This window comes from Microtus oregoni, unplaced genomic scaffold (assembly GCF_018167655.1).
Source record: "Microtus oregoni isolate MIOR12 unplaced genomic scaffold, Mior012 000011F_ref0000422, whole genome shotgun sequence".
In the NCBI taxonomy this organism is placed as follows: Eukaryota; Metazoa; Chordata; class Mammalia; order Rodentia; family Cricetidae; genus Microtus; species Microtus oregoni.
Window position 1 is genome coordinate 42,234,352 of NW_024543070.1, and position 26,082 is coordinate 42,260,433.

A 26,082-nucleotide genomic window follows, 5' to 3' on the forward strand; every position below is an offset into this window, starting at 1 on the left:
GATATGGTAGATTTAAGGTATACCATTTATAATTCAGTTTCTATTTTTAAAATTCCTATTACTTTCCCTTTCTCTAATATATAAATTCACTAATTATCAAAATTGGAAAATTTTGGGATGTTCTTCAATTTTTCTTTATTCTTCCTGTCTTCTCTTTCTTGGAGTCTCAATTACATGTATAGCAGGCTTTTTGATACTGGTATTTTTGTTTGTAGACAAGATATCACTGTGGAGCCCTGACTGGCCTGGAAATTGCTGTGCTGACCAGGATAACCTGACCTTGAACTCCCAGAGATGTGCTGGCAGCCTCTGCCTCCTGAGTCTAGGGAATGTCCCAGCACACCTGCCTCTCTTTATATTAACCAACTGCTGATGTCCCATTTGTTATGATCGAGGGCAATGAACTTGGCCTTGTGCTTGCTAAACTTAGCTATATCCTCAGCCTCTTGGAATTTCCATTTTTAAAAGATTTATTCATCTTTGTTTTGTATAAAGTTTATGCACAGTGTGCGTGCCTAATGCCTGGGGAGGCCAGAAGATGGCTTGAGGTATCCCAGAACAGACCGCTGTGTGTCTTCTGAAAGATGGCTTGAGATATCCCAGAACACACCGCTGTGTGTCTTCTGAAAGATGGCTTGAGATATCCCAGAACACACCGCTGTGTGTCTTCTGAAAGATGGCTTGAGATATCCCAGAACAGACTGCTGTGTGTCTTCTGAAAGATGGCTTGAGGTATCCCAGAACAGACCGCTGTGTGTCTTCTGAAAGATGGCTTGAGGTAGCCCAGAACAGACCGCTGTGTGTCTTCTGAAAGATGGCTTGAGGTATCCCAGAACAGACCGCTGTGTGTCTTCTGAAAGATGGCTTGAGATATCCCAGAACACACTGCTGTGTGTCTTCTGAAAGATGGCTTGAGGTATCCCAGAACAGACCGCTGTGTGTCTTCTGAAAGAGCAGCCAGGGCTGGGACTGCTGAGCCATCTCTCCAGCCTCACTCAGGAACTTCCGTTTTTGTAGGTGCTGTCCTTCCCCCCCCCCTCTCTCTCTCACACACACACACACACACACACACACACACACACAGAATCCCAAGTGTTCTATGTTTGTTTTAATTCTACCATCTGGACTACACGAGAACAGTTGTCTTATTTCTTGAGTGTGGGTTGTTTTCTCATTTTTTCATGGTTCACTAATTTTGAGTTGTGTTGTAGATGGCCCATTTTAAAAATTCTGGGTGCTGAGCTGTGCAGTGGTGGCACACACCTGTAATACCAGCACTCGGGAGACAGAGTCAGGCAGGTTTCTGTGAGTTTGAGACCAGCCTGCTCTACAAAGTGAGTTCCAGGACAGCTAGGGCTACATAGAGAAAAAGGAAATCAAAAGGCTGGATTCTGTTATATTTTCCTGGATAATACTGATTTTCTTTATTAGCAGGCAGGTTGGCTAAACTCAGAGTTCAACTCTGTATCTATCATCTATGATGAACAGCCACTAATATGTCTAGTTGACAGCCTTAAGGTTGCTGCTCAGAACCTGCCAGGCAGCGAGCTGGAACAGGGGAGTAATGTGGAGATTGAGGCCCAGTTTTTATCTAGAATTTAGAGCTCTTTTCTATTTCCAGCCATAATAGTTGTTTCAGACTTTATACTCTTCATGATCATAAGATGAAGTAGTTCTGCTGGATTTTTGACTGCACAGAAAATACCAACTTCTGCTACTCATCACAAAACTAAACAGGGAGCCCCCACTCCCAAGTGCTGATTTATTCTCTCTATGTCAACTTGGCTTTCAGTTTCTGCCTACTCTGTTGCTGTGCTCTACCTGCTTCCTACGTTGTGAAAGTTTACAGCCCCTATTCTATGGCAGGGTTGGCCTGATAAGCAAAGCTTGTGCTGGAACCGGAGCCCCTGTCATTGTCTCTAACCTTGGAGCTCAGTACCTAGGCCTGGAGAGATGGCTCAGCAGTTAAGAACACTTGCTGCCTTTGCAGAAGACCTGAGTTCAGTTCCCATACCTGTGTCCGTGGCTCACAATGGCTTATAGCTCCAGATCTATGAGATCTGATTCCCGTTTTCCCACATGCACATTTATTATCCTTTAGATCACTGTGTTAGTCACTTTTCAGTTGCTGTGAGAGACACAAATGACTAAGCAACTTGCAAAGAAAGCATTTAATTGGTGGCCTGCCTTCAGTTTCTGAGAGTTAGTTCATGATCATGGTATAAAGCATGGCAGTTGGCAGGAAGGCGTGGTGCTGGAGCAGTAGCTGAGAGGCAGAGGGAGCTAGACTGGGCCTGCCGTGAAGCCCACCCCTGCTGACACACCTCCAACAAGCGCATGCCTCCTAATCCTTCCCAGCAGTTCTAGCAACTGGGGCCCAAACATTTAAAACATGCACATCTAGGGCCGTTCTCATTCAGACCACCACAGCAGCCTTGTTTCAGCTAAGAGCATCTTCCTTCTCTGAGCCTTAGGACAGCGTATGTTGGCCTCTTGCCTTGTGTCTATTCCACTGTCAGTTCTGCCCAGAAACCCATAGAGCTTTCCGTTCTGTGCCACTCACCGGGCGTTGAACCCTCTTGTGCTGTGTCATCAGCTGAAAATTCGGCTCCTGGCCTTCAGTGGAACTGAAGGTATTCCCTGGAGAATGTTTGTGTGTTGTTGTTTTGTTTCTCTCTTACAGGCTTTGATTTGCTTTTTGGTTCAGTAGGTTCTGTTTGATGAGGATTCTGAATGAATGGGTCTTTCTAATATTAGTAGTCGTGCAAAGTGTGCAGACATGCCCGTCAGGGTGGTGAGTAGTCACAGTGCCTGCTTATGGGTGGCCCTGAAAGACCAGCTCTCAAGGCTACTCCAAGGGTTTGAAGAAAAGCTCCACAGCATAGCAAAACAGAACTTGAGATTTTCTGAGAAGTACTGAATAAATTCAAACACATGCTGTTAGGGTCATGTTTGTTATTTTTCTGTCTATTTTTTTTTAATTTTCTTCTAAGTTCTAATTCTTTCTAGTTTTCCTTTGTTTCAATTCTCTTTTCTTTGTTCACCTACCTTAAAATACATGTTTGTCATGAGGCTTGAGGCAGTGAGAAAAAAGTTACAAGAGTTGCAGCTCATTGGTCACAGCACATTCCTTGGGTAAGGACAGAGCCATTTACCATGGCAATGCAAGGTTTCAAGGTTCCTGGTATAAGACTGATAAGAAGCACAGTGCCTGGTGAGACAAGCTGCAAGATGGGTCTTCATCAGCCAGACTTGGTAAAGGAAGAATTGGCATGATTTTTTAGGTTGCTTTGTGTTAATAACCTTGGTTTAACATCTGTAACTCTGACCTTATGCATATCTGTAAAGTTTTAACTTATGATCCATATGCAGAAACATCCTGCCCAGTTTGAACTTAGACTGAGGTAAAAGTGAGCTAATTGTGTGTAGTTTGCGTAAAGGAACAAAGCAGGCTGTTAAGTGTCTCACAGTCCTTGTGGGGCAGTAGATCTAGCTATGAAGCATATCCTAGTATATTTTCTATATATCAAAATTATACAGCTTAATGAGAAGTCATCTTCCTGACCTCCCATGGATGTACGTGCCCATAAGATTGAGATGCAATCAGAAGATTACATATACACCTCACCTGAGATTACACACTGCAATGCAGATACTGGGGAGACACGTAGCTGCTTTTGCACATGTGAAATTACAGACAGAAGCAGCAGTTTCCAGAGCTGGTTGTTCTCTCAGACCTTGGCTGAACAGAGAACCATTGCTCTGGAGGGCAGAGCACTAGTTGTCCGCTGCTGCAGCTCCCAGGGCAGGGGTAGTGGCAGCTGATTCCTGAAGGTTTCTCTCACTCGACCCCTTTCTGATTGCTGTTTCTACTTTTATATTTTATCATTATATTTTAGTTTTTTGTTTTGTGGGGGAAGGGGCAAATGTTCATCAGGTGTGCATGGAGGTCAGAGGACAGTCTGTGGGAATTGATTCTTTCCTAGGGGTCAAATTCAGGGTTATCAGACCTGGCAGCACACACTGCAGCCTTCTGTGTTCCTCTTTCGCAACTATGAGTCTGCAGTCATCAATACCACAGGAAAAGTAGCTTCCTCCCTTATCCTTTACAGTCAGCAGGATCACAGACACAGTTTCAGTCTCGGCACTCTGGAGGCAGAGGCAGGCAGATCTCAAGTTCAAGGTCAGCCTGGTCTACTGAGGCAGTTCCCCTACCTCCAAGGCTACACAGAGAAACCCTATCTCACAAAACAAACAAATAACTGCATGGTAGAGCTAGAAAATATCCAAGACAGTGTGATAAAATCTGTTTATCTTACATATTTCATTTTCCTGAGCACTTCAGTGTGTCTGTGTGTATAGGGAAGCCCACATGTGTTATGGCACCCTGAGCACATCCGGACTCTCTGGTCCATCTCACAGTAAGAATGCTTCACGAGCAAGGCGCAGTTTTGCACCCAGGGACATGTGGCAACATCTGGAGCCTTTTTTTTCAAAGAGCACTAGGGAATCAGGCCATCATATGTGCCAGTCAAGTCTATCACCGAGCTTCTTCCCAACTCCTGAGAACATTATTGATTCTAGTGCCTGGGGCATTTTTACCGGCTTCTAATTTGCAGAGACCGGAGATATTACTGCACATTCTATAATACACATGGCAGCCCTGCAACAAAGAGTCATTCCATCTCAAATGCCTAGAGTGCTGAAGATCGAAACCCAGCTCGATGTTGTTTATTTAACTTTCATTAGAGAAAACTCGTCTGCTTCCCTGGTGCATTATACTATAATAAAATACCGGACTCTGGACATTGATAGAGAAAAGAGGTTTAATTCGACTCACTTTCCAGAGGTCCAAGACCAAGGTGTCACATATGGTAATAACCTTCCTTCTGTCTGGGGAGAGACATGCAGTGTTCACATGTGTGTCCTGTCTTTCACTCTTCTTTGACAGTAGGAATACACCTGGATGACCCTGTCTGACCCCAGTCATCTCCCAAAGGGCCCACCTGTTAACATCATAGATTTAACTTCTAATCTCTTAACACCTCACAATTCCCACACAGGAACTCTTAGGAAGTACATGCAAGTCATGTGAAATTTTGGTTAATGTGTTCTCTTTTTTTCAGAACATTCTTCCTACCAGATTTCTTTTTAAGGTTCTTTTTTTTTTTTCAATTATGCGTCTATATACATGGAGGCCAAAGAGCATCATGTCCACTGAGCTGGAGTTGCAGGCTGTTGTGACCTGCCTGACATGAGTGCTGGGAGCTAAGCTCAAGTCCTCTGCACAGGCACTGTGAGCTCTTCACAGTTAACCGCTGAGGTTAACTTCTGAATTAGCTATATTTCCATTGCTGTAATAAAACACTCTGACCAAGGTAATTTATAAAAGAAAGCTTTTAATTTAACTTAGAGTTTCAGAGGATTAGAGTCCATGGTGATGGAGCGAAGGCATGGCAGCAAGAACAGCTGAGAGCTCACAGCTTAAAACCACAAGCAGGAGGCAGAGAGCACACTGGGAATTGTTGCAGAACATTTGTTTATACTGCAAAGATGTGTCTCTGCCTAAGGCGCCTTCTGATTGGATTAATAAAGAGCTAAATGGCCAGTAGCTAGACAGGAGAGACAAGGTGGGACTTTTTGGCACAGAGAGAACTGGGAGGAAGAATCTTGGTGCCCAGTTTCACCAGCAGACTCGGAGCAAGTTGGATGTGCTGTGCTAAGAAGTAACCAAGTCACATGGCAGAAAATAGATTTTTTTAAAAATGATTTAATTAAGTTATAAGAGCTAGTTGAGAAAAAGCCTAAGCTAGTGCCAAGTTTTTATATTTAATAATAGTCTCTGGTTCATTATTTGTGGGATGTTGGTCCAAAGACAGTCTGACAAGAAAGCTTGCTACAGAGAATAGCATGAGTCTTCAGTCTCACCCACAGAGACACGCCTCTTCTGACAAGGTCACACCTTCTGATCCTCCCAAAGAGTTCTACCAACTAGGGATCAAGTATTCAAACATATGAAGCTATGGGGGTCTTGTTCCTTCAGACAGAGAGATACCACCCCTTGGCCCTCTGCATACCATATGTGTTCATTTGTTATGTCTTCTCGTTGATTCTGTTCTCGCTGAGAAGAAAAAGTTCAACAGGTAAAGACGCAGGAAGACCTTTTAGTAGTCCCATTTTTATGTATACACCATTTAAAGTCATTTGGACAAATGGAAAAGTTGTTTGGAGAATGCTAATTTAGCTGGTGGCTTGTCTCCACCTCTCACCAGCTGGTGGAAGAGATGGCAACTTGACTGGGCAGTTTCCTCATTTCTCCTTACCCTTCTGCCCACATCCAAACTAGAAGGAGACAGCTGTGACAGAGACGGAGAGGTCTAATCAGGAGCCCCGAGCTGTGATCCACTTTCTGTGGTGCCCTGGGGAAAAGCACACAAACTGTCTGCAGCTTGGAGGACAGTCCCAGGTGGATAGGCTGCTTTTGCATGCATTTGCAAACCATCTCTTTCTCTCCCCTCTCCAGCTGTGTGGCCTTCTCACACTGCAGTCAGGTGACATCTTACTTCAGAAGCCCTTCGACTCTGTCCGTAAAGTTTCCTCCCTAAAGCGATTCTTACTTAACCAGGAGGTTCAGGTGCAAGGTCACACATGCAGCTTAGGTACTTATACAATGAGTCTTAGTGGCCAACTTACATTTTATTTATATTTAGTCTGTCTTACTATTCTTTTTGGTGGTCTCGAGGAAGGTAGAAGAAAGCCAGGTATAGTGGAATGTTCTCTCAGTCCAACTAGTTGGGAAGCTGAGGCGAAGGGTGACTTCCAGCTGAGTTTAAGACAAGCCTGGGAAAGGTAGGGGATCCAATCTCTCTTATTTTTAAGATTTATTTATTTATTATGTATACAGTGTTCTGTCTGAATGTCTACCTGCACTGCAGGCGAGAAGAGGGTACCAGATTGCATTACAGATGGTTGTGAGCCGCCATGTGGGTGCTGGGAATTGATCTCAGGACCTCTAGAAGAGCAGCCAGTGCTCTTAAACTCTGAGCCATCTCTCCAGTCCGGACATCCTATCTCTTTAAACAAGAGGACGACCGTCAGTGAAGAAAGTCTTACTGTGTAGCCTAGTTGGCTAGCCTGGAACTCTGTGTAGACCAGGCTGGCCTCTGCCATCCAAGTGCTAGGATTAATGTCTTGTGCCACCACATCCAGCTGTGATGTAATATTTCTGTGTCTTCTAGTGGACGCACATGTACATGTGGGTGCATGAACACATTTGTGCGCATGCGTATGGAGGCTTCCCGCTTACCTGAGCCTCGGGCCAGGAGGCCCCGAGAACTCCGGTCCGCCTTCATGGTGCTGGGCTCACAAGTGCTGCACTACTGTCTGCTTGGCGGGTTGTACTAGACTAAGCATCTCCTTAGCCTGATCCTAAGATTTTTAAGTTGTTTATTTCCTTTTAGCTAGATCTAAAAATTCTATAGATGGCACTTCAGACACCAATGACAGAATGAAGAAGTTAATAACCAGATCTAGTCCACCACCTACAATGGGGAGGTGGTGTGCCTTGAACCCTTAGAGGTGAGTCAGAATTGAGCGTGTCCTATAGGCTAACAGCTCACCTTTGCTCTGAACCGGCACAATGATGACAGAACCCCAAAGAAGAAACTTGGAATTTACACGGGCTTGATCACACAGGTAAATGGACAAAAACAAAATGAATTTTCATTGGCATGAAAATACATATACAAACATATATACTCACTAACTCAGTAAGAACCTATATAGGTATGAGTCAAAATTTTGTCCAATAATTGTAGTATATATTATATATGTGTGTATTAATACATAATATATGTAAATAATTGTTAACTGAAAGTTAAATGAGAGTTAAATATTTTATATTGGTGTCCATTCCACCATACCATTTTATATTGGTGTCCATTCCACCATACCAGGTGTTTGTAGCACTACCAGGGGTAATGTTTTCCCCCCTTATAAAATTCTAGTCTTGAGAGTAGTAAGACAGCTAAGTGTGTAAATGTGCTTGACACCAAGCCTGATGATGTGACATCCATCCCCAGGACCCCCATGGCAGAAGAAAAGAACAGATTTGTCCTCTAACGCCCATACTTATACCATGGTAAATGCACACCCACGTGTGTGTGTGTGTGTAAACAAATAAGATGTTTTAAAAAAAAATTAAGCCGGGCGATGGTGGCGCACGCCTTTAATCCCAGCACTCGGGAGGCAGAGGCAGGCGGATCTCTGTGAGTTCGAGGCCAGCCTGGTCTACAAGAGCTAGTTCCAGGACAGGCTCCAAAACCACAGAGAAACCCTGTCTTGAAAAATCAAAAAAAAAAAAAAAGTAAAAAAAATTAAAGACCTAGAGAGATGACTCAGCAGTAAGAGTACTTGTTGCTGTGGCAGAGGACTAGAGTTCAGTTCCCAGGACCCACGTGGTAGTTCACACCACTGACCCAGGGAATCTGATTCCCTCTCCTTGCCTCCAAAGACACCCACACTCATATGTACATTCCCACACAGATACGTAGTATCTTAGGGTTTCTTTGCTATGAAGAAACACCATGACCACCACAACTTTTATAAAGGAAAACATGTAACTGAGGTGGGTTTAGTCCATTATCATCATGGTGGGAAGCAAGGCAACATGCAGGCAGACATGACACTAGAGGATCTGAGAGTTCTCACATCTTGACTCACAGGCAACCATAAGTGGACTGTCTCACAGGGCATGGCTTGAGCATGTATGAGACCTCAAAGCCCACCTCCACAGTGACACACTTCCTCCAACAAGACCACACCCACTCCAACAAGGCCGTACTTCCTAATAGTGCCACACCCTTTAGGGGCCATTTTCCTTCAAACCACCACAAATAGTCATACAAATAATTAAAAATAAAGTAAATATTTGTTTGAGACAGGATCTCACTATGTAGCTCTGGCTGTCCTCGAGTTCATAACCTCCTGCCTCTGCCTCCCAAGTAGTAGAATTAAAGGTGTGTGCCACCATACTTTGCTAAAGTAAATTTTTTCCCTTAATTCTGGTTTCTGTGTTTGCTGAACCCTGAGGAATAAGAGTTGTTCTCTAATGTATGGAGAAACTCCTATTAGTGCTACGAATACAATGTAAATAAAACATTTAAAGCAAAAACATGTTTGACAGAAAATTTTTCTGAAAATGCTTATCAGAGACATATATATGTATAGAAAATGTTGAAAAGTGCATACTTTTAGCAGGAAAAGTAACAAAACTTTCTAATTCAGCTCACATACAGAATTTTTTAACTTTTTAGGACAGTTGATTATTGCTCAGTGGTAAGAGTGTTTGCTAGCATACATCTGACCCTAGGTTTAGAGAGAATTGTTAAACATTTTTGAACTACTAATATGCTACTGCTTGGTGTTAAAATATTGCATTATTACAGGCATTTTTAATTGCATTTAGTGTGTGTGTGTGTCTGTGTGTGCGCACGCACACGCTCAGAGGACAACTTGCAAGAGGCAGTTCTCTTTTTAAACCTTGTGGATCATGGGACTGAACTCAGGCGTGGCAACAAGCGCCTTCACCATCCAAGCTATCTCAAAGTCCCTAAAAACAGATTTTTTTTTCAGTGTGTTGGTTTGGCAGATATTTGAGACAGAGTCTCCATCTCTCCCAGGCTGGTTTTGAGACAAGGTTTCCATCTCTCCCAAGCCAGTCTGAAGTTTTGTACTGCTACCTTGGTAAAAATGGCCTTGCACTTCTGATCCTCCTGCCTCTACTTCCCCGGGTGCTGGCATTGTAGGCTTACAGCACCCTAATCATCATATGCAATACTAGAGTTTGAACCCAGGGTTCCATGCATATGAGGCAAGCACTCTACCTACTGAGCTACTCCCTGGTCCAGCTTTTTTTACTCTTTGAAAGCTGTAGGACAGTGTCAATAAGATGATCTCAGCAGCACATCACTAGGGAGGACTGTGTGGACAAATAACAAAATTGCTTTCCTCATTTTTAGGTGTGTGGTTTTTAATAACAGAGGAGTGGCAGGAGAGAATCTCCTGGTAAGTAAATTTAAAAGACAAGTTTCAATTTGAAAAAGAATAATTTTCTGTTTTATAATGAAAAGCACATTATATTTTATTGAAACTAGTATTGCAGTTAATGTAAGGTCATAGTAGGAAAAGCTTTCCAGCTCAAATTAGTATACTTTATAGTTCTTTTATTTGCTTGTATGTGTTAGTATGTGTATAGATACCCTGGAACTAGAGTTACATGCACTTGTGAGTCATTTCATGTATGTGTTAGTTTGTGTATAGAGACCCTGGAACTAGAGTTACATGCACTTGTGAGTCATTTCATGTATGTGTTAGTTTGTGTATAGAGACCCTGGAACTAGAGTTACATGCACTTGTGAGTCATTTCATGTATGTGTTAGTATGTGTATAGAGACCCTGGAACTAGAGTTACATGCACTTGTGAGTCATTTCATGTATGTGTTAGTATGTGTATAGAGACCCTGGAACTAGAGTTACATGCACTTGTGAGTCATTTCATGTATGTGTTAGTATGTGTATAGAGACCCTGGAACTAGAGTTACATGCACTTGTGAGTCATTTCATGTATGTGTTAGTATGTGTATAGAGACCCTGGACTAGAGTTACATGCACTTGTGAGTCATTTCATGTATGTGTTAGTATGTGTATAGATAGAGACCCTGGAATAGAGTTACATGCACTTGTGAGTCATTTCATGTATGTGTTAGTATGTGTATAGATAGAGACCCTGGACTAGAGTTACATGCACTTGTGAGTCATTTCATGGACTCTGGGAACTGAACTGGGGCCTTCCAGGAGAGCAGGACGTTCTCTCAACCACTGAGCTGTCTCCCAGTCACCAACACTTTTATTTCATAATGACGTCCATATTGACTGTATCCTAACATCAGGAGATATTAATGTATAGCTTTTTATGCTTTTGTTTGTTTTTGATTTTGAGATGGTTTCTCTGCAGTGTCCTGGCTGTCCTAGAACTCACTCTGTAGATGAGGCTGGCCTCAAACTTAGAGATCTATCTGCCTCTGCCTCACAGCACTAGGATTAAAAGTGTGCACCACTACCACCCAGCTATGCCTATCATTTTAATGCAAAATACATTTTCTTTAAAAATTAACCAGTATAGTCTATAGATAAAGCTAAGTGGTTAGAGTTCTTGCCAAGCATGTGTGAGGTAGACTCAGTCCCAGTGCCAGGTGGCCCTGGAGGATTTTAGTTACTGTTCTATTGCCGTAACGAGAAGCCATGGCCAGGACGACTTATAAAAAACCATGCTAACTGTTTCATAGGATGAGTACATGGCCATCATGGTAAAGAGCATGTCAGCACGTAGACATCAGTAGCTCCGAGAACTTACTTCTGATCCATAGGCAACAGGCAAAGAAACCAAGTCTGCACCTAGTGTGAAGCCACTCCTGGAGATACACCTCTTCAAATAAGGTCACACCTTCAAATCCTTCCCAAAACAGTTCCACCTACTAGGGTCCAAGCGTTCAGATATGTGAGTCAGTGAGGCCAGTCTCAGTCAAACCTCAAACCACAAAAACAGTGGAGTAATACGTGCTTTTCTGTTATAAAAAGAGATTTACTCAAACCACCTCAAACAACAAAAACAGTGGAGTAATACGTGCTTTTCTGTTATCAAAAGAGATTTAGGCAGGCAATGGTAGTGCACAGCTTTAATCTCAGCACCAGGGAGGCAGAGGCAGGTGGATCTCCGTGAGTTTGAGGCCAGCCTGGTCTACACAGGTGAAACCTGTCTCAAAAACAAAACAAAAAACTGTTGCAGGAGGAGACCACTTGTTTCCCGGCCACCCAGCAGCTCAGACCAGAAATAATCACACAGAAACCATATTATTTAAATCACTGCTTGGCCCATTAGCTCCAGCTTCTTATTGGCTAACTCTTACACATTAATTTAACCCATTTAAAGTAATCTGTGTATCACCACGTGGCTGTGGCTTGCTGGCTAAAGTTCGGGTGTTTGTCTCCAGGGGGCTACATGGCTTCTCCTGACTCTGCCTCCTTTCTCCCAGCATTCAGCTTAGTTTTCCCCTGCCTACCTAAGTTCTGCCCTATCAACAGGCCAAGGCAGTTTATTCACTAATGGTAATCACAGCATACAGAGGGAAATCCCACATCACCTCCCTTTTCCTGTTTAAATAAAAAGAAAGGTTTTAACTTTAGCATAGTAAAATTTCATATAACAAAACAGTTATCAAGCAAGAATTACAGTTAGAATATTTATATCTACTTTATCTTTTATCATAACTAAGGAAAACCTCTGCAACTGTTTATGCTTCAACTTCATCAAAGACCCCAGAAGGATATATTACCTAAGTAAACAGAAAGTGCATTGTAAGCAACTTCCAAAACTCTAGAAATGACAGAGACATCTTGCTGCCTGAACAGTCATCCAAAGTTCTTCTGTACCATTGGGGCATCCATCTTCATCCTACAGGCCAATAGTATCCAGAAGACTTTTCCATGAAGCAGAAAATTTCAAAGACAGTTTTATCTATATTGACAGTTTGTCAGTCACTTTCTTCTGTGTCCTGAAGAATGTCTGGCAGACTCTTTGATGAAGCAGGAACCCCCAAGGATCATCTCACCTTTAGACAAGTTCAGCAGTCATTTCTCTGTGGGTCCTGCATGCCCAGTTCATGAAGCAGTCCAGGCAAGAGCAGTTTCTTGCCCAAATGGCCAATAAACTCCATAAGGAGCCTCTTTGATGCCCATCATCCTCTTGAAGTAATTGGTGCTGCCAGGAGCAGATGTGTCTCATTGTCATGAAAAGTCATTTTAAATGCCATATTCTGAAGTGAAAGATTTGAAGAATACTTATCTAACTGAAATATATCTGTGTACATCTAGAAAATCTAACTAACATGACTACAGACTTGACTATTATAGATGATTATCTATTAACCTATATTTCTTAATTATACATTACATTTTTAAATGAACTGTCCAATCACAATACCTTAATCAAGAGCAGAAATTATACACACACACAGTATAACAAAATTGACCTTAAATTTGTATCAATAAATTCAGATTCATACTCATGCAAATCTCTATAGCATATCCCTCTTTAAATATAAACAAACATTTATAGACAATATTTGGGAATATGGGCATAGTTCTGTCTAAACTTTTTCTTGCTGTTTATTGGGCAAAGTAATTTTAGGGGGTGTTCATGGGGTCTCGGTCCATCAAACCACATTAGTCTAGAAGGATCCCACAGGTTCTCACCCTCTGTGGAAACAAAAGAAGAACCTCTTTTCCAAACAACAATTCCTTAGACCCCCATTCCTGTTGTGTATCTGTAATTCTTTACTGTCCAGGAGTGCTTCTTAAAATGGTAAGTGCTTCATAAAAACTTAAGCAGTGCCATTGGTGGTGGTAATACAGCATTGCCTGCTTGCCCCGCTCAGCCCAGCATGGTGGAGCTGTTTGCTGCCTCTGAGATCCATGCTCCTAGCCCTACCTTTAGGCACACAGCCAGTCTATGTTGCCATTAAGCAAGTTGTAGCAGTCTGCTCTCAAAATCCATTTAAATGCTCCATAGCCAGACCTCCCGACAAAGAATCAGAGTTTGTGCTGGCAGCATGGCCCAGAAAGCCAGCATTTCAAAACCATGCAGCTTTTTTTTTCTGCTACTGCTGAATCAGGAAAACCTCTCTCAAAGGAGCTGTGGCACACCACCAGCAAACAGCAAGAAGCTGTGTTATTCTTATTGGCTAACTCTTTAACATCTTAATTTAACCCATCTCCATTAATCTGTGCATCACCATGAGGTTGTGGCCTATCAGCAAATTTTCAGCATGTCTGTCTCCAGTGGCAGCTCCACAGCTCCTCCTGACTCTCCTTCCTTTCTCCCAGCATTCAGCATAGTTTTCCCCCCTACCTAAGTTCTGCCCTATCAGCAGGCAAAGACAGTTTCTTTATTCACCAATGGTAATCACAGCATACAGAGGGAAATCCCACATCAAAAAGCAGAAAAGAGATTTAGTTTTGTCATGACATACACTGGCTGTGTGTTGTATTCATATTTACAGGCAGGTTTTACAAAGGAGTAGTATTATTTAAATCATTTTAAATTAAATCATGTTTCCCCCTCTGACTCCTAGTTAGTTCTTATACATCGCTGCCGCATTTGGTAAGTAGATCTGTAGGATGAGTCAGGCACGGTGCTCACTGCGTCTTTCTTCTCAGCTGTCTGGGAAGCTAAAGTAGGAGGATTGCTTGAGCTCAGGAATTCAAGGCCAACACAGTGAGGTCTGAAGGGAACAGCATACTACAAGCAGAGTCTCCTCGGTCCCACAGAGAGACAAGGATCTGCTGTGGTTAAGGCAATAGAGTGGATTGTACAAATTAATGGGGCCTGCCTGTCCTTCTCAGAAGCTCAAGGTTCACTTGCAGTGAAGTATAAAAAAAATAGATGTAGTTCATTGCCAAGTGTAACTTCAGCAAGTTCTATAAGCTATAAAAGACAGCAAATGGGTAACCAGTTTCCTGGAAGGCGTGGGAAGTTTCATGATAGTCACCTTCTTAGTTGCATATTTAAGGCTATGACATTGAACCCTCAAGAGGTTGTCATAGTATATCAAGAAAGCTATTACTTGTGGCTGGATAATGATGGTGGTAATTCTGAATAATATTTTTGAGTCCTTAGGATATATCACTTATGTCTTTTTTACTTATCTTCGGGAGTAGAGTCAACCCAGTGATCTATGGAAATAGAGCCATGGTCATTCCCGTCTTCCACATGAAGAAAGTGGGACATGGGGAGAATAGGACTCAGAGGTGGGGCTCTGGCATGTACCTGTGTCGGTGAGGACCGATAGGATAAGTTCCCTTACTCTTCATAAAGTAGCAGATATTCTTCTAGAAGCATGGGCTCAGTTTTAACAAAGTATGTGATAATCCTAAGAAGCTCAGTACTGCATTATCACTCTTTGGAAGCAGGAATGACTTGACCATGGTCCTGGTGCGGAGCCATGGAGGTGGCAGAAACGGAGCTTGAGTGGAAGCCTGAGACGGCACCAAAGACTCGCGCAGAGTTTGAAGTTTGAAAACATGCGGGATAGACAGAGAGGGGAAAATGGGCCGGAAAATTACTAATGCGTTTTATTATTGGGGGTCGGGTGGGGGTCAGAGGACAGCTTCCAGGAGTAGTGTGTTTTATTATTGGGGGTCGGGTGGGGGTCAGAGGACAGCTTCCAGTAGTGTGTTTTATTATTGGGGGTCGGGTGGGGGTCAGAGGACAGCTTCCAGTAGTGTGTTTTATCATTGGGGGTCGGGTGGGGGTCAGAGGACAGCTTCCAGTAGTGTGTTTTATCATTGGGGGTCGGGTGGGGGTCAGAGGACAGCTTCCAGTAGTGTGTTTTATTATTGGGGGTCGTGTGGGGATCAGAGGACAGCTTCCAGGAGTAGTTTTTCTCCCTTCCTCCGTGGGTTTGGGATACTGAACACAGGTTGTCAGGCTTGCACAGTGGCACTTCTAACCATTCAGCCATCTCACCAACCCAGAAAAAATATTAATTATATTGTGGGACATAAAGAAGGGAGCACTAAGCCCCAGTTTTAGGTTGTCTGACTGGTAGATGCTGATGCTTGCTAAAATGGAAGATCTCAGGGAATTGAAAGACTGGAGGCCAGTGTTGCTCAAACCTACAATCCCAGCACTAGGGAAGTAGCAGGAGAAAGACCAGGATTCAAGGGCTGTCTGGACTTCCTAAGTCCCTGCTACAGAAATGCGTGCGACGGGAGCTGGGTGTGATGTAAACACTGGAGACTGACACAGGGAGCTCACCAGTGCGAAGTCACCCTGCACTACATAAGAACTATCTCAGAGAGAAGCAAAAATAGAAAACTACATTGGGAATTGACTCTGAAAGCATGCCGTAACATTCATCCCCAGACCTCGAGGGTGGTTAGTTCTTACAGTGATGCTACGTAGATGAACACTGGTTTTGGCTTTTTTTAAAAAAATTCACTGACTTCTAAGCAAGAGAATAATAATAAGTAACTTGTTCTCTGGGTTTTGTACATGTTTGGTTTATCCTGATAAACACCTCCCAGAAGTTCTGTTATTAAAGTCTGACAAAGACTACTATAATAAGTCTCAGTAATAATAAGTTACATATTCAAGTTTTCTCCTCATCAGTAACAGCTAAGTGATAGGTCAGATCACCCATTTCTGTTTAGCAAAACACAAGTTTAAAAATGCTCCTTCACAAGGACATTTGACGTTCACACAGAATTATGAATACAAAAATTTCTTCTAAAATTAAAGAGTTTTACCATCCAAGGCATAATTGCTACTGTGTTAACTCATTACATCATTAGGGTACAAGAAGTACATATCCAGTCAGTTAATAATATATTAATAATATGTTAATAGTATGTGTCCTGGTCAGGGTTTCTGTTGCTGCAACAAAACACGGGGACTAAACGCAGCTTGGGGAGGAAAGGGTTTGTCTCATACTTCCACTTTGCTGTTCATCACTGAAGATAGTCAGGACAGGAACTCAAGTAGGGCAGGAACTGGAGGCAGGAGCTGACGCAGAGGCCATGGAAGGGAGCTGCTTACTGACTTGCTCAGCCTGCTCTTTTATAGAACCCAGGACACCAGCCCAGGGATGGCAGCACCCACCATCTATCACTAAGAAAATGCCCTACAGCCCCGTCTTATGGAGGTATTTTCTTAAGTTGGGTTCCCTCCTATCAGATAACTTTAGCTTGTGTCAAGCTGACATAAAACTATCCAGCATGATCGACCCCCTGACAATTGAACGCAGAGGCAGGCAGGTCTCTGTGAGTTCAAGCCCAGCCTACACTACAGAGGGAGTTCCTGGACAGCCAAGGCTACACCGTGAAACCATCTCAAAAAAAAGAAAAAGAAGCCAATGGTCTTTACAAATTCAAACCATTAAAAATTCATTCCTTTTAACAATTCTCTTTTTAAAAATCTCTTTAAAATTTCAAAGTCTCTTAGTTGTGGGCTCCAGTTTTTAAAAATTAAAATTAAGTTAAATATTTCTTACTTCAGGAGGGAAGAACCAGGGCACAGTCTGAACAAAGCAAAAGCCAACTCCAGCTGTGTGTGACCCAGTGTCCAGAGCCCGGGAGTCACTTACACAGTCTTCTGGGCTCCTCCAAAGGGCTTGGGTCACGTCTCTACAGCACACACAGTTTGTCTTCTAGTACAGCCTCAGCTGCATCTGGAACACAGCTTCTCTGTGCTCTCACTAAACCCTTCCCAGAAGCTCGCTGCAGTCATGCTGGTCCCTTCTTAATCACCTCCACTTCCCCACCTCCAGCCGACTGGCAGCGAGTACCCAGAAGAAGCAAAGGTCTCACTCTGGTAGTCCTGGGATCAAGTCAAACGCAGCTAATGCTTCAGCCCCAACCAACCAGAACCACAGAATGTTAATTCAAAATAACAGATGCCCTGACTTCACCAGCCAGGTCTCCATCTGCCCTCAACATCCTTGTCTCCCATGCTCCTACAGAACAGTTCACTAAGCATTGAACACTCAATGGCATTTTGCACTAAGTTCCAAAGTTCTTTCACAATCCTCCCCGAAACAATATGGTCACGTCTGTCACAGCAATACTCCATAATGTGTTAACATGTCAATTATAATACTTTTTAAATATTAATAAAAGGATATAAGTATAACTCTATTTTGGACATTCAGTAAAATAGCTTGTGTTCCAAAAGGACATGATTCTGTGCAGTTTAGTCCAACATCGTGATGCCTAAGTGGTGGTTAGGTCTATCTTTGGCATGAAGAGCCTTGTAGTCCTTCTTTCCATCATAGAACCAAGTGTGGAGGAAGTTTTGTGTGTGTTTATACTTCCCCTTGCTTCAGAAAGGGTTTTAGTGTGCTGAACCCCAGAGGAAGAAACACTTTAGGTAGGCAGAAAGAAAAGAAGAAAAGAGGAGTCAGCAAAGGTCAAACAGGAAGGAACTGTCTCTAGCTGACATTACCCCAGAAGAATTGGCAACGGTGAAGTCATATTTAGGGAAGCAGTTTCCCAGGACAGGAAAGACCTGTAGAGGACAAATGCACACTGGGAATGCACAGGGGCAGTTATGGCCCCTGTAGAGGGTCAAGAGGTAGATGTTTTCACCATATTGTCTTCCTTCCTTCTTAGTCTTGCAGGGATGAGGGAAAGCCATGGGACTTCCTCCGAGGAAGTGAGAGCCAGCACCTACTCAGACAAACCAGCCTCAGCGGGCAGAACCTCAGATGTCACTGCAGGGAACTCGGAGTCCTGTGTCCCTACAGATTGGTCTTTAAAGATAGGGATCCAAGAGGCCAAGCTGTTCACAAACGCTGAGTTATTACTGCCTACTTCCTAAATTAATCTTGGGAGTGATAATTCTCCCAACATAATTTTTTTAATTAAAAACAAAAAAACAAAAACAACAAGAGCTAGAAGGAGGCTTCTAGAAAGGATTTGGCCTGAGGGAGAAAAGTAAGTCTCAGAATGCAGGGCAGCTGGTCCTGATTGGGTTGTGCTGCCTGCTCTTCAGGCCTTCTGCTCAGTCCAGGAATCTGGGTGCCTTATCAAGATGGCCTGAAGGCAAATCTGTGGGGCATTTTCTTGATTTCTTTTCTTTTTTTTTCTTTTATTTTGTAATTTTTTTTTACTGAAATAGATTCTTCTGTCATACAATACAGTTTCCCCTCCCTCTACTCCTCCCAGTTACCCCTAACACCTCCCCTCCCCCAAAGCCACTCCCATTCCCTTTTCAGAAAAGAACAGACCTTCAAAGATGGCAACCAAAGGAGACAAAACTCCTCACTCAAATCAAGGCTAGACAAGGCAACCTACTAGGAGGAAAAGAATGCCAGAAGCAAGCCAAAGAGCCAGAGACACAACCACCCCCATTGTTAGGAGTCCCACAAAAACACCAAGCTAACGGCTATATTATACACAGAAGACCTGGTTCAGACTCATGCAAGCCCTGCTTGCTGTTTCCTTGAGCCCATGTTCTCCGAATGACTTCCATTCCCTCAGACTCTTACAATTTTTCCTTGCCCTCTTCCAAGTGATTCTTCCATCTCCAAGGGAAAGGACCCAATGGCCAATGGAAACCTCCAATTTAGACTCTGTCTGCATAATGTCTAGTTGTGGGTATTCGTTCCCATGACTAAACAAGGACTGATCTATGAAAATAATTGAATATCATTAGGAATTATGGAATTATTTGTAGGAGAGTCTTATTGGCTGACACCATCCCTGGGCAAGTCAGCCAGAGCTGTATAAGAAGGGCAGCCGAATGAGCCAGGGAGCAGCATTCTGTTACAGGTTTTGCTTCAGTTTTTGAGTTAATGCCCTGATTTCCTTCAGTGGTGGGCTGTAATCTGGAAGTATAAGTTGAAATCAAGCCTTTCCTACTCAGAAAGAAAGAGAAATAAATACTTAAATAATTAAGAGGTTTTAGAAATAATACTAGCTCAGCTCTTGCTTGATGAGTGCTTAGCATGACCCATGAGCCTGTAAGGTCTGAGACGCTTAATACAGCCCTCAGACTACTGGGAATCCAGACATGGACACCCCACCAGACGACCGGGAATCCAGACATGGACACCCCACCAGACAACTGGGAATCCAGACATGGACACCCCACCAGACAACCGGGAATCCAGACATGGACACCCCACCAGACGACCGGGAATCCAGACATGGACACGGGAATGCAGACATGGACACCCCACCAGACCCATGTGCTTCTGACACTCAGCAGAAACCTTCACATTCTTGCCACTGCAGGGTCCTTCCATTCCTGGTCCAGCTCTCGAGAACTCGGCTTCTCCCCTTAGACTAGTAGCTCTAAACCCTGGCTGCATACTGGGACCCTCTGGAAAGGCCAAGACCCCCTGACCATGAACTCCATCTTTCCCCTGCAGAGATCCAGTCTCTTTTGGTCTGAGATGCAGTTGGGTGTCCGTGATATTTTATATTTTAAAAAAACCAGTCTTTGAGTGTTACATGTTCTGCATGCATCAGTCTTCCTGGCCCAGGATCACTGTGTAGTCCAAAGCCTCTCAGGACTCTGCACTGAAAAGGTCTGGCCAGCTCCTCTAAAGCCTGTCCTGAACCACTGGTGCACTGGTGTGCCTTGCACAGACAACTACAGGAGCATGGACTATTCCCATCTGGGACCGTGGCAGGAGGGCACACAGTCACCCTGGTCTCAAAGTTGGTAGAGCTATATCCTGGGGCTCTTTATTTCATGGTTAGTTATTTTTTAAAAAGTAATATGCTCTCAGGCACATTTTGATACTTGGTCACTCTTATACATCCATCTATAACAAGAGGAACAACTGTATGTTGAAATGCTGATTTTATTCATGGGACATGCTTTTTCTTTACTGACTCTTTGATAAATTCATATTCCAAAATTAAAATCGGTTTTCTTATGAACAGTGTGGGCAGTTCAGCAGGAACTAGATGGGGGACAGGTATAGTTTTAAAACATCGCATTGTGGAGATGGATTGAAGAACAGGGTTAGTCCTGTTAGAAGAAACACTCCTTTCACACAAGAATCACAGAGTTGTGTATGCTGTGAATATCATTGGTGAATAAAGAAACCACTTTGGCCTGTTGATAGGGTAGAACTTAGGTAGGCAGGGAAAACTAAACTGAATCCTGGGAGAAAGGAGGAAGAGTCACAGACAGAAGCCATGGAGCCCCTCCAGAGACAGATGCCAGATAGAACTTTACCTGGGAACTTTACTCCGTAAGCCACAGCCACGTGGCAATACACAGATTGCTAGAAATGGATTAAATTAATATGTAAGAATTAGCCAATAAGAAGCTAGAACTAATGGGCCAAGCAGTGATTTAATTAATACAGTTTCTGTGTGATTATTTCGGGCCTAAGCAGCCAGGAACTAACTAGTGGCCTCCTTACCACAGAGTTGCTTTAAATAGAATCATTAAATAATTGCGTATAGATCATAGACCTTGAGTGAGTTCTGCTTTAAATAGAATCATTAAATAATGGCGTACAGATCATAGACCTTGAGTGAGTTCTGTAAAATTCAACATTCTAAGTTACAGGCAGAAAACTAAAATCTCAGCTACCCTGATTCAATATTAGAAGTGTATCTGAGCAGTGGTGGCACATGCCTTTAATTCCTGGAGGCAGAGGCAGGCTGATCTCTGTGAGTTCAAGGCCAGCCTGGTCTACAGAGCGAGTTTCAGGACAGCCAGGGCTGGTACACAGAGAAGCCCTGTCTTGAAAAACAAATAAACAAAAAGTGTGCTAAGTCCAGCTCAGAGAGAAAAGGTTCTACTGCAGATGAGCACACCTGTTCCTCCTAGAGTCACTGTGCAGCTCCTGGAAGCTCAGGGCTTGACAAGAGTTGGGTTACTGTTAACATGTAGTCTACTTTCTGCCACTTTGTGCCCTGTGGAAAATCACTCAACTTTTCTGAGCCTCCTTTTCTTCATTTGTAAATGAGGAACTAGGTGGCATCTATGGTACTTTTGATGCTAAGATTCTGAGTCTAGAATTTTCCACAGGGCATTTTTTTTATCTTTTTAACTATGTGTATATGTATGTATGCCTGTGTCCCCACAGGTGCATACATACTTCACTTAAAGTCCGGAAAATGGGAGTGAAAAAAAAAAAAAACCCAATTCATGGCTATATGGTAAGAGTAGATTCACGTATAACACAAATACCAAGTAGGGATGATTTTGTCACATAAATGATGTGGGAGTGATTTCTTTCTAATCTGTTGCTTTCATTGGTTAACTAATAAAGAAACTGCTTGGCCCTCTGATAGGGTAGAATTTAGATAGGCAGAGTAAACAAAACAGAATGCTGGGAGAAAGAAGCTGAGTCAGTGAGTCGCCATGAATCTCCCACTCCAGACAGACGCAGGTTAAGATCTTCCCTGGTAAGCCACCTCGTGGGCTACACAGATTATTAGAAATGGGTTAGATCAATATGTAAGAGCTAGCCAATAAGAGGCTAGAACTAATATGCCAGGCAGTGTTTAAAAGAATACAGTTTCTGTGTAATTATTTCGGGTAAAGCTAGCCGGGTGGCAGGAAGCGGGCCCACCGCCCTTATTACAACACATAAATTCTCCTAACAAACTCTGTAGTTATCACAAATGAACGTGGTAAGCGTTCTTTTTTGATGCCGTTGGGTTTTTCACTCCAAGTGCATTTAAAACATTATCAGAGCTGTCAATCTTTCCATTCCATTTCCTCATGTACAAAGAAATATAAAATGGCCTCCCTCAGGCTTCAGTGGGCGCACATTAATTATCCAGGAACCCTTAGCCAGTATAAATTCTGTGAGGGTGGCATTTGTCTTTGAAGTATTTTATACTCATGTTTCTCAAAAAGATGATAGTAGTTAAAAAGCAGTGACTTGGGGATGAACTTAATTAGGTGGATGATAAAAACTGTAATTTCCTACAGTTGCTCACTAATGCTTGAATGGGAGGTGTGTTATAAGCTTCCTAGTGTGGTTGTGGCTTATCAGAATATTAAAATCAGGTAGTGTGGGTAACTAGTTCCAGGGTTTGTATCATTGCTTCACTATGTTTTATTATTGTATTATTGCTAATGAGTCGTTATATAGTTGAATGTCAACTTGTCTGACCTCACAGTGTGTACTCTGTATTCTTTAGAGGTCTGTTCCCTCTTCCTAGGTCCCAAATGAAGCATCCATTACCTGCCATAAGCAATGCCCCATTGATAAATTTCACATGGAGACCATAATAAGCTTAACATAATTTAAGATTTTAAGTGTATTACTGAAGCACGGCTGGGACTAAATGGATACATAATATTTAATAAGTCAGGTTTTATATTGCATTGTCTAGACAGAGGTGGCATTTTTTTTATTGTTTTTATTGAGCTATACATTTTTCTCTGCTCCCCTCCCCTTCTACCCTCTCCCATGGTCCTCATGCTCCCAATTTACTCAGGAGATCTTGTCTTTTTCTACTTCCCATGTAGATTAGATCCATGTATGTCTCTCTTAGGGTCTTCGTTGTTGTCTGAGTTCTCTGGAATTGTAGGCTGGTTTTCTTTGCTTTTTGTCTAAAAACTACTTATAAGTGAGTACATACGATAATTGTCTTTCTGGGTCTGGCTTACCTCACTCAATATGATGTTTTCTAGATTCATCCATTTGCCTGCAAATTTCAAAATATCGTTATTTTTTTCTCCATGGTGTACACAAAAGTGGCATTTGGAAACCTCTCTTCTTCATTGGGCAAACAGCACCCAAAGTGGAGGAAACAGTTCCCTGAAGAGAAACTAGCCATGGTTTAGCTCCTCGCCCAGCTCTGCCAGGGTCTCACTGTGTAGCTCAGGCTGGCCCAGAACTCACCAAAGATCCAGCAAATATGCCTTCTACATGCTAGGATTAAAGATATACACCACCATGCCCAGCATGCCCTAGAATTTAACCTTTTTATAGCATTATTTAAAAAATCTTTTTTGCTTGCTTGTTTTTTAATAAAGAATTATTTTTCCTTTTAAGAAACATACATTATTTTTTCTATAGAATGTAATTCTCTGCATTTTTTTATCACACCTGTATATGTTTGCATCTGTTTTAATTGCAGGCATTTGTACCAGGCTAGTCCCATTCATATCAAGTTTGCCTTGCACGTTCAAAGTCTTTATCTTTTTTTTTTGGGGGGGGGTTCATTGAGACAGGATTTCTCTGTTGCTTTGGAGCCTGTCCTGGAACTAGCTCTTATAGACCCGGCTGGCCTTGAACTCACAGAGATCTGCCTGCCTCTGCCTCCCAAGTGCTGGGATTAAATGCGTGCGCCAGCACCACCAGCCCCAGAGCAAGGTTATTTTTTATATTTGCGACTTCTTGCTTGTGTTTTTTAACTAAGTATGTCTACGCTCTACAAATTATGCCGCTCATATTTTAACAATAACGCCCTCTTATTATGCCGCTCATATTTTAACAATAATGCCCTCTTATTATGCCAGACACCACGGACCTACTGCTGTGCGAACACTGAGGACTTGGAGACAGTCATCCACCATGTCCACAGCCTGTACCCTTTGGCCCCATTTCTGGCAGCAGGCGTGTCAATGGGAGGGTAAGGACTCTCTAAACTGCTGGAGAGTGGAGCAGTCCTCACGACTGGCTCCCCCTCTCCCCCTCTCCCCCTCTCCCCCTCTCCCCCTCTCCCCTCTCCCCCTCTCCCCCTCTCCCCCTCTCCCCCTCTCCCCTCTCCCCTCTCCCCTCTCCCCCTCTCCCCCTCTCCCCCTCTCCCCCTCTCCCCCTCTCCTCCTCTCCTAAAAGCAAAGGGAGCAGTCCTCACAGCTCTCTCAACACTGAACCATGAATGGCTGAGTCATGTGTAGCAGAAGGAATCAACTCAGGCCGACTTTAACATTTTCCTGGGTTCTGTAAGTCCTCCATGGGAAGCAGCCAGGTGAACTTGATTTTGTTAGTTCCCATTCCAGATGCTATTAAGCTAAGATGGTTGGTTTATGCACCTGCCCCTACATTGAGGTTTATATGGGGCTTTTTGAAGTTTTATTTATGTGTATGTATGTTTGTCTGTGCATGTATATGCTGTGCTGGGGGTGGGTGCCTGAGAAGATCAGTAGATGGCATTGGATCCCTTGGAGCAGGTTGTCATTTGAAAAAAGCAGCACGTGAGAGAAAGATGCCACGCGACAGAGCTCAGGTCTCAAGGTTTTTTACTGGGAGAAAGTGAATGGGAAGGGGGGAGGGGAAGGGAAGACCAGCCTCTGGGGATGGTAACTGAAGAAGAAGAGAGGAAGACAGAGAGAGATAGGAGGTGGGCAGGGCCCTTTTAAAGGGGAACCTAGTGATTGTGCACGCGTGGAGCTCTCAGTGGCAGCAACTGGGGACGAATCCTGTCGGAACCCCAAGGTCAGGCCAGTGCGGATGTCTGAATACTAAGGGAGCTGGGATTACAAGTGTTTGTGGGCAGCCTGCTGTGAGTGCTGGGAACTGAGCTCTGGTCAGGATGGAGCATCTCCAGCCCCTTTCTGGAACTCTCTCTTGCCATACTTATACTTGAGTGATGTCTAACACTAATAACTGTTTGTAGAGTGTGTGTGGGTGTGAGTGTGTGTATATATAGAGAGAGAGAACTCACTTAAAGAAATCTAAAAGTTATTATTTAGTATTTATTTCCCTGTACTTTAGATCCCCTCACCATTGTTCATGCATACTTCTATTTTGTTTTTCATGACAGGGTTTCTCCGTGTAACAGTTCTGGCTGTCCTGGAACTTGTTCTGTAGACCAGGCTGCTCCTGAACTCACTGAGATCCTCCTGCCTTTGCCTCCCAAGTGCTGGATTAAAAGAGTATGCCACCACCGCTGGGCATTAATCTTTTTTAATTATTATTATGTATGCGGTAGTTTGCCTGCATTTGTGCCTGCAGGTCAGTAGAGGGCGCCAGATCCTATTGTAGATGGTTGCAAGCCGCCATGTGGTTGATGGGAACTGAAATCATAACCTCTGGAAGAGTAGTCAGTGCACGGACTGCTGAGCCATCTCTCCAGCCCCTCATGCTTACTTTTTTTCAAATTTATTTATTTTTCACATACCAATCCATAATTTATTTATTTATTATGTATACAATGTTCCTCCTGCATGAACACCTCCATGCTAGAAGGGGGCACCAGATCTTAATACAGATGGTTGTGAGCTACCACACAGTTGCTGGGAATTAAACTCATGACCTCTGGAAGAGCAGCCAGTGCTCTTAGCCTCTGAACCATTTCTCCAGCCACCAAGCTTACTTTTTAATTTAATTATTTAATTTATTTTTTACAGTGCTGGGGCTTGAATTTAGGATTAATGCGTGTTAGGCAAACACTTTACCTCTACCCCAAACTATTTTATTTCATTTTTCTTAAGTTTTATCTACTGAAAGATTCTCTTTTGCAAATCTTGGTTTTTCTTATCCGCAAAATAAATTTTCAAAAAAATAGAAATCTGTATGTTGTTGAATTTTCCTTTAC

At 43.0% G+C, this 26,082-nt stretch overlaps 1 protein-coding gene across 1 annotated transcript in view; it reads left to right on the top strand.

Moving 5' to 3' along the window:
- Abhd3 (abhydrolase domain containing 3, phospholipase) overlaps positions 1 to 26,082 on the top strand; it is a 49,668-nt gene that overhangs the window by 10,682 nt on the left and 12,904 nt on the right. Inside the window, exons 4-5 of the mRNA XM_041660099.1 lie at positions 10,020 to 10,065; positions 24,062 to 24,174. Coding sequence (XP_041516033.1) covers positions 10,020 to 10,065; positions 24,062 to 24,174 — 159 coding nt within the window. The remainder of the gene's footprint in view (positions 1 to 10,019; positions 10,066 to 24,061; positions 24,175 to 26,082) is intronic.